Below are 9,859 nucleotides of genomic sequence, written 5' to 3'. Positions count from 1 at the left end.
ATCGTAATTTGCCTTTATTGAAATTTTAGTACTAACTTGACAGATTACGTTATCTAACTGCATAATTCTATAAAATTACGAGTATTAGACAGATTGTCAACGATCGTGTAGTTGTTAATTATCCTATTACTATACTGTACACATCGCACGACGTGTACATCCTAAATCCTATTCTATAAAATAAATCAATTTATTTTGCGTACTGATTATGAATTTTTCTCAGTTTTGGATATCCGGCCGGACAGCAAAATTAGGCCAGATAGGCCGTATACCAGATACTTACTAGATATCCGTTTCATCCTATAAATAATAACTTTTCACGCACAGCACGGGGTTCATGATAATATATTTTGTGCAGGATTCTTCCTTTCAATATTGGTCACATTCAATATAAAAAAATTAGATAAAGAAGATGGCGGTTGTTGTAGAAAATAATCTCGCATCGTATATGTAGTGTGATTGTGATGCGATAATATCTGGAGATATTGTGTTCAGAAGTAATATTTCGCTGTAAAATATATATTACTGTTATAGATATTTTGTGTTTAATGCTTTGATAGTGTTTCATGTTAAAATTTTGAGTGGAAATTAGGATCTACCAAATCTATGGCCAACACGCATTTTGAGGCGGGTTTTGCTTTTCCTACCTCGTGTTTTGTGTTTGATTGTGTTTATATAACTTAAATTAAGTGATAACATTAAAGTGTATTGTTATTTTCTGTGCTTCTTCGCAATATTTTTGAAATGTGTTAAATCCGGTGTCCACAAACGGTGTGTTAACAATGGGCGAAGTAGAAGAATTCAATACCTTGGCATTTGAAAAGAAGTTGATGCAGCTGCAAGGCACTCAGGAGAGTATCCAGTCGTTGTCTACTTGGTGTTTGAAGCAGAGGGAACACCACAAGAAAATTGTATCCAGTTGGTTGAATGTGTTAAAACGAGTCAAGGTGGAACAACGATTGGTACTATTTTACTTGGCGAATGATGTTATTCAGTACAGTAAGAGGAAAAATTACGAGTTTGTTGAGAGCTGGGGTCTTAATTTACAGAAAGCTACACCTCTGGTGAGGTTAGTATCGCTTTTAGTCAAATTATTGTCAATAAACATACATTGTTGATGATGAATATGGGATGGTTAGATTCCCTTTTAAACACGATGGACAGGTTATAGAGAAAAATACAAGCGAGTTATGTATTTGGTATGTTATGTTAGGTCTCTGCTACAGGGCTAAGTAGGGCTTTGCGAGTTTTAAATTAATTGGGAACAAGCAAAGATAGACACCAGTGTTTCAAAGTTTGATGATGAAACAAAAGTAAAAATTTGTTTCATCATCAAACTTTGAAACCTACACCGGCGTTTGAATTACGCTCATATGCATGTTGTATGTGTTGTCACAATATGATTGATTTTTGTTACATCTATGACATTCTTTATTATATCCCCTCAAGTGCTTTTGATTTAAGTCAAAGTCAAAGATTATTTATTCCATAGGTAAAATAAATTTACACTTGAAAATGTCACATTTAAAGTACTGCTCATTCACAACGCTGACCTCCCTGAGAAGAACGAGCGAGAAACTCTAGGGATTGCTCTTTTAAAATAAACTTAAATGCTATGGAATGCACATTGAATCAAATTTGTGTGGATTCTGGAGCCGTGTCGTCTTTCCATACATCTTTATCTAACACATAGTCTTCAATTTTGTAATATGATTTTTCAATCAAAATATTTTTAATGTAGTTTTTACATTTAGGAAATGATAAACTTAATATATGCTCCGGAATCTTATAGTAAAAACGTGTACTGTTCCCCATAAAAGAGTTGTTTACCTTGGTTAAACGAAATCGTGGTACCATGACTTTGGACTTAAGTCTAAGGTTAATGTTATGGATATCTTCTTTCTTATAGAAATTATGTATATTTTTATGGGCATATAAAATATTTGAGTCAATGTACTGTGATGCCACAGTCATGATACCAGTCTCCTTAAACTTTTCTCCGAGAGAAACCCGAGAGCCTAGACGGAACACAGAATGAATTGCTCGTTTTTGCAATACAAATATGGTTTGAATATCTGCCGCTTTACCCTACATGAGAATCCTGTAGGACATTATACTATGGAAGTAACTAAAGTAAACTAGTCTAGCAGTACTAAAATTGGTAAGCTCACATAATCTGTGCACTGCGTATGCAGCGGAGCTTAATCTGCTGGCCAGGGAAGATATATGTGGAAACCATTGAAGTTTACTCTCTAAGGTCACTCCCAAGAAGACTGCTTTAATAACAAGGTCTAACTTTTCTCTATTTATTTCTATGCTTGGACTAGTCGATTTTACGTTCAAATTTAACACATTTTGTCTTTTTGGCATTAAGCAATAATTATCATTAAACCAATAAACTACCTTAGAGAGAGAATATGGTCATAGTTAATGTCATGTATGTCTGTTTTAAAAATCAAGAATGTGTCATCAGCAAACAACAGTACTTCGCAATGATTTTTAACAAAGAATGACAGATCATTAATATAAATCAGAAATAAGAAAGGTCCAAGTATTGAGCCCTGCGGAACACCCATTTTACTGGAGAATCCAAAGAAGTCACTCTATTCATGTCTACTTTCTGAATTCTATCGTTGAGATAAGATGAGACAAGTTTCGACGCCTTGCCAGTTCACCGTAATGTTCCAGCTTCCTAACAAGAGTAATATGACCAACGCAATCAAATGCCTTTGAGAGGTCACAGAAACCACCAATAGCGTTCTGGGACCTTTCCCAAGCATCTAAGATGTGTTTTAGTAACGCTACCCCCGCATCACTAGTTGATCTACCACTAGTAAATTCGTATTGTTCACTATGAAAAATATGATTCCTACCGAAATAGGACAGTATGTTTTGAGTCAGCATAACCTTTTCGAATATTTTACTTAAAGCTGGTGAAATTGAAATGGGCCTATAGTTGCTAGGATCGACTTTCCTACCGTTTTTGAATAAGGGAATAACCTTGCTGTATTTCATTAAATCGGGAAAAACACCTTCGTCAGCGCACCTATTGAAAGCTACAGCTAAATGTGGGAAAATTAGGTCAATAACTGAGTCTATAATTTAGTTGATATACCCTGGAGATCTTCAGTTTTTTTAACATGTATTGATTTAAAAGCTTTTATGATGTCTTGTGGATTAACATGACGGAAATTAAATAAACTGACACAAACGTTAATATTTTCCTTTAGGAGATCAATAGCAAGAGAAGGGGAGGAATTTAATGATTCTGTAGTGTTCACAGCAATTTCCGAAAATAACGATTCAAAAGCTTGTGCTATCTTGTCTTTAGATTTTATAAGTTTGCTGTCAAATTCTAAAACTATACCTCTATCGTGTTGTTTAACCCTGTCTGACTCTTTACTTATTATGCTCCAAGTAGTTTATTTATCGATGCTCCAAGTAGTTTATTTATCGATTGTCTAATTTTGTCGCTGTGAAACTTAACCTTAGCAGCTACACATACTTTTTTAAATATTTTTGAATAATTTCTAACATATTCAATGAAATTGGAATTAGTATTATAAGTTTTCATAGCATACAAACGAGACCTACCCACTGTTGCCCAGTAGTTGAATTTAGTCTTTCTATGGAAAGTTAATGTTTTCGATTTAAATACATTATCAAATTCATTTTTAATTAAACCAAATATCGTGCTATATAATGTATTTGGAACCTCCGGTATATGGGGTAGGGAATTTAAACTATTGCTGATATTATTTTGAAATCAAATGATGTGGTAATCGGTCTGCAGAGAAATTGGTCTACCTTCTTGCTCATTTTACAATTAAAAGAAGCCAATTGGCCACTATGGTCTGATCTTAAGCAATTTATTATTGATTTAGACACTGCATCTGTGCTACAAAAGATGTTATCAATACAAGTATAAGAGGAGGCAATGATGCGAGTTGGTTCTAAGAAAAGATTAATCAAGTTGAAACTTTCAAATAAATTAATGAGTCTTACAGAAGTAGAACAGTTTTCCAACAGGTGTACATTGAAATTTCCACATATTAGTTGTTTTTGGTTGGAAAAATCCGCTTTAAACTATCTTCCATAATTAATTCAAACTCGTTAAAATTAGCAAAGGGGGGCCTGTATACATAAAAGACGACAAACTGATCCAATTCCACACATGAAATCTCAACAGTTCGTTCAGTAGAAAGATCTGTGATATCCTTACGCTCTTTAAATTTTAAGTTACATTTAATAATATTCATGGATCAGCGTCTACTTAAGCTCTTTCTTATGAACGAACTGACTTACATTATTTTCTATGTTGTTAATTGCTTTGTAGTCTTTCAGCCAGTGTTCTGTAACACAAAACACGTCAACCGAAATATTGTGCAAAAAAAGACTTATTTCTAATGTTTTGCCAGAAAAGCCTTGAATATTTTGATCTACTTTATGGAAATGATTAGACTTTTCTGTTGTCGTGTTTTTCAGTTTAAATTATGGTTAGTAATAAGTATACTGTTGATACTTAAAGTAGGAGCATTGTCGTGGGTCTAGGTGAAGGTGTTTCTAGTTCAAATACGTGAAATAATTTGTTTGAATGTTTTTTTAAATGTTCAGTTCCAATTACTTCAAAACAATGACCTTTTTAGGGAGTGAGTCAAAATGTGTGAGACAGCATTCCCTGCGAGTACTCTTCTCATAGTTAATAATTGTTAAATTTGAAATTGTTTATTACACTGTAATGGTAAAAGGATTTGCCAAGCAGCGTATGGTGCCAAACGGTTAGAAAAGGAATGGTACGACATGTGTGGAGGCTCCTTGTGTGCATACCATTTTTAATAATTTTTATTAAATTCCAGAGATGAAAAGGTCAGGCCAAAGATACTTCGTATTTTCAAAATTTGGGAGCAGAGAGGAGTGTATGATGACGAGTTTCTATCAGATCTCACGGGGCTGCTAAGTGCTGGAGCTGTTAAGAAGACTGATGATGATCCTTTGGACTTTCAAGTAAGTGAAATAATACATACAAACATTACTAGAGATGGAAAAAATGGCTTATTTTTTTAAACATTAAAACAACCTTTTTTAGAAAACATACTTATAAAAACGATTTTCACTTAAACACTTTTTAGTTTGAAGCTTACAAATATATAGCATAGACTTTTATGTGAAAAAAACTTGCAACATTGTGTTCATAGCGAAAAGCAAGAGTAGACCACTAAAGGTTTTAATATAAGTAAGTTTATTTGTAAAACACGAGTTTTATTTTTATTATAAAATTATTATTCACATTGACAAATTAATTTGTTTAGAAAACATATGTACATGTCGGCACTTGAAACATAAGCACATTGTAAAAAATGAAATTGTCAAGTTTTGAACTGACTAACGCTCACGCTTAAATTGAAAGGCATGCTTATGTGCTTATTTTATAAAGCAAACTTTTTTAAGTGCTTTTCGTTTAAACACCCTTCTCTAAACATTACTAATATAAGCTGCAGCAGCGCCACTACTAATTTTCTTAAAATATTTAGAAGTGCAGACAAAATATTTAGACACGCGCGCGCCACTTTTGCAGTCACATTAAGTGAAACATGCGCCTAATTTAAAGGCACCCTAATGGTAATAACACAAGTTAACAGATTGTTTGACTAAAAACTTCTTGATATTTTTTTGGAAGTTACTCACAGTCAATTAACTCACATGAATATACTGGACATAAATATTTAAAGTTTAACAGTAATAAAGCAATCATTAATATGTGATTTGTGAGATGCCAATAAAATCTTCACATTGTGAATAATAATGTAAAAGTACTGTTGTATGGTATGAGTATGCTTTTCAAAATACTATCAGCTAAAACTATAGTCATTCAATACCTGAATATTCATGTGAAGGTTGTAAAAGCTTCCAAGTTACTTTGAATTTATATAAAAGTGTCCAGCTGAACTGTTGTGTTTAGCAGTGAGGATGCTGACAATAAGTGAGATGATTTGCCTTTTTTTTACTAAGCCCTTTTAAGTGTCCTCCTTAGGCCCCGTGTAGGTCACAATGTACATGATAATGTGAAGTGATTCAGGCTCAGACAATACATTTATTTTTTACACACTTTTAGTACGTTACAATGTATATTGGGCGTTTAACACTTTTCTCATTATAATTTGTTGGGTCTTAGGAGGATATATAATTACCAGGGGTCATAATCTTGTTAATCTACATTGTTGCTTTGTTGAATTGCAGTATCTTCATTTCTGATCTAACCATTCAATTTTCATTCTTGTAGCCACAGCAACTAGTAAACAAAATTAAGCAATGTGCAGTGTTGGAGGCAGATACGGATTTGAGGCTCAAGTACATCCACGAAAGCCATTTGCAGCTTTCAGATGCTGATGCTTTATGTGCAAGTTTGAAAGGTAAGAAGTAGTTATATTTGCTTGTTTATTTTGCAACATGTAACGGTCACAGTAACGTGTCGGTGCGTAAAGAAACGTGCTGCTGTCAATCTTAACAGATAATTAGTGACTTTTGTTTAAATGGCAATACTGTAAATAATTTTGACACGTAAGCACTTTAAATGACGAACACTGAGCTGTAACAAATTACTGAACAAATTATTATTTACTTAAAACGTTTCACAATAGGTGGTACAGGTATTAAGACAGTTCTGTAAAAAAATGGCGGGTTTTTGTGGTCACAGTTTTTAAATAAATTGATTTTTAGTTTAAGTATTGTTTTAATTTTTTTTATTATTTATTACCTTTTTTAGGTTATGACTCTATAGCCAATTCTCAGTAAATAAATAATTATAATAAGTAAGACAATGTTCTACCAAAATTGGCATACCATCTGTATTATATTACAGTTACGAATTTTTGTAATTCTTAACTCAATCCTATATAGTACTATACATATTTACAATAGTAAGTCATTGTTACGTCATGAAATAATAATAATACACAATGTGGGTTTATTAGGTCAAATAATTGAAATAGTTAAATTTGTAGGACATATGAAAGGCAGAACGTAAATGCGATTGGGCTCTCTTTCGCCTTGCGCGATTAGCCTGCGGTAACTGGATATGTTCAGTCAATAGGGTTGAGTTTATCGTTGCTTGTGTGGCACGGCAGTAGGATACGGAAATTCGAATCTACTGAAAATCTTTAGCAAAATCTCCGTACACTTAATTTGCCTTATATTATGGCTATTACTACTATTTATGAGTAAATTAATATTAATTTTTAAATAAGAATATAAATTTCTTTAAACTTATCTTTCAGAGACACTGATAAGTTTGTACTTGGGTTCGATAAAGTTTGGTTCCAATTTAAACTGTGGCAATATTTTAAGCAATTTAATCTAGTAGTTTGAACAGACAGCTCTACATCAAGCTACACATTGACGGCTCTTATTCCCTTGTTCTGGAGACGATTTTCGAACAAAAGTGAAAATTATAAGTAAACATAGCCTGATCCATTAGACACAAGTTTAATTAATTATGTATTATGACTAGCAACAGTAGAGCTCCTTGTGAGAGTGAAGTACTGCCACCTTACCCATTTTTGTCGCCAAGCAGTAATGTGAGCCTTACTGCGTTCTAGTTTTGAAGGGTAAGGGTACTGGTGAAATTACAGGCACATGACTTGTCAACTTGCGATTTAAAGCTGTAGCACCTCTGCAGCTGTTATATACAGATGTGTCGATTCACAACTGGCGCACGACTTGTTTGTCCCGTCACTTGCTAATTTTTCACTGTGTGGACGAAAGTAAAAATAAGGGTTGCAACGAATATTCGGTTTTTTACTCGATGTTCAACCCATTCGGCCTATTTTAGACGAAGCGACATCATTTATGTCATTAATTCGACTTCACTGAAAAGCAGAGTAACGAGATATTTCCCAATATCTTGTTACAAGGTTTTTGTAGAGTAGAGACAGTTTTGGTAACCTTTTAATTGTAATTCTTTTATCTTGTGTTTTATCCTAAAATAATTTTATTTTTTGTTATTATTTTGTCATATTACTATGTAAGCTAAGGTTACCAGGTTTTCCTTTCTTTCTTTCAAATAAGAGGAAAAATTAGAAAAAACATAGTAAATTATCATTAACTTTTATTACTGCTGAACATACATTGGAAGATCCAGAAAGAGTAGCATTACCAGATTATTTAAAAGATCAAAGGAAATTACATATTACTAAACTACATATAAACATAACTAAGTTTTTTAAGAGGTCAAAAAAGGTAACCAATAAAACAAAAACTAGTCAAGAATTAACTCGTAAGCGTAGTGACAGCGGGCTAATCAGAGATCAGGGTGCGCGATCATTTGCGGTTTGCTCGCAAATTGTTATAAGTGCGTTAATCGGGCGGAATAATTTGGCCGAATACTCGGTAGTCGCTCTGAGACCGAAAATACTATTCGTTGCAACATAAATAATAACATCCCAGTTCCATACAAAAGGAGACATGTTATTTTTTTATGAAACTAAGTTACGGGACGAACAAGTCGTGTTAAACGACACGCGTGTCCATAACAGTACAGTTGCAGTACTACTCAAGAGCTTTAAATCGCAAAGATCTGAGGTGCACTGCCTCTGCCCATCACCCCGAGACATAAGTTGAAAAGTATGTGCCTGTAATTTCACCAGCACCCTTACCCTTCAAAACGGAATGTTCACATTACTGTTTGGCGGCAGAAATACGTAAGGTGGCAGTGCTGCCGTCCGCTAACTAAAAGGCAAGGCATAAAAAAAAACCTATTGAAATTTTAAATTTTTATTGAATAGATATTTAATTATTTTTTGTGAAATTACTCCACTAGTTTATTGTAATCATTAATACAAAGATCGAACACTCAGAAAAAATTCCTTCGATCCGGTCGGATTCGAAGACGTTGACTCATTTTAAAAGAGACTTGTGCTCTATATTTTGCTACTTAAAACGGATATTTGACCGTTTGTCATTTAGCCGCGTTTTGTTAGTGGACGACAGAGTACTTCCCTGGATGATTTCACAAGGAGCTCTAACTGCTATATTTCTAGTATTTTGACGTGTCAGGGAAGAATCATGTCATAAACACAGCATGTTATTTTTGTTTACAGATAGGAGTAACAAAGATGATGTTGAAAAAGAACTAAACGAAGGTATACAATGTGTAGAACGGTATACGCAAGCATTGCAAAGGGAGATTGTAGCAAGGGAAACTTTGCTTGCTTTGTTGACTACGGCTAATCAGTATTACTCGACGCAAAGGGGCGAGGTCAAAGTTGTCGCTTATGTGAGTATCGAAATATCTTATTTATCGAGTTGTGCTACACATAAAAAGAAAGAAAGGCCCTGAATGGCGGGAGATAGTGAATTGTTATTGTGAATAGTAATAATGCACTGGACAACCACGCCAATTGCCTGGTCTTCAAACTACGGAATTCTTTATATTATGCGTACCAGTGCAGCAGATTCACGAATAACAAAATACCTGCACGAGGAAAGTTAAAGTTAAGTTAGGAAAGTTCATATCCCTATGGGGAATTAAACCCAGGACCTCCACATCCACCGCCCTCAGTGCAAACGGTTGGGTTACTTAGGTCTTCGAAATTATTTTTTTATAAGTGAGAACTAAATATTTTATAATTTGTTTAAAAAAGAAACTACATTAAGTTTAAAAAATGTACACTTTATTTTCTAGGCTCATGGAATTATAATTCCTGATCTAAATTTCGTTTTGAAACAGTGTCTTACATTTTGTTTAGTAGACGAACTCTTTTGCTTCGGGTCTCGTAATCATAGATTGTCATATTATTTTTAGTAATTTTGTTCTCAGTGCCTATTCAAAATTCACATTAATGGAGGTTTACGAAATTAGATT

General features: G+C 33.8%; 1 protein-coding gene across 6 annotated transcripts in view; it reads left to right on the top strand.

Annotated features, from left to right (window-relative positions):
* The first annotated feature begins 617 nt into the window (after positions 1-617).
* LOC113227459 (regulation of nuclear pre-mRNA domain-containing protein 2) overlaps positions 618-9,859 on the top strand; it is a 32,280-nt gene continuing 23,038 nt past the window's right edge. For 2 of the 6 annotated variants that reach the window (XM_026460396.1, XM_026460394.1), the window contains exons 1-4: positions 618-1,069; positions 4,857-5,004; positions 6,281-6,410; positions 9,096-9,271. In XM_026460396.1, coding sequence (XP_026316181.1) covers positions 783-1,069; positions 4,857-5,004; positions 6,281-6,410; positions 9,096-9,271 — 741 coding nt within the window. In that variant the 5' untranslated portion in view covers positions 618-782. The remainder of the gene's footprint in view (positions 1,070-4,856; positions 5,005-6,280; positions 6,411-9,095; positions 9,272-9,859) is intronic. The other 4 variants (XM_026460397.1, XM_026460393.1, XM_026460395.1 and 1 more) reach the window with 3 other exon arrangements.

Source organism: Hyposmocoma kahamanoa, unplaced genomic scaffold, assembly GCF_003589595.1.
Source record: "Hyposmocoma kahamanoa isolate Upper Pololo Valley unplaced genomic scaffold, ASM358959v1 210, whole genome shotgun sequence".
NCBI classification, from domain to species: domain Eukaryota; kingdom Metazoa; phylum Arthropoda; class Insecta; order Lepidoptera; family Cosmopterigidae; genus Hyposmocoma; species Hyposmocoma kahamanoa.
This window is presented reverse-complemented; position numbering and strand designations above follow the sequence as displayed.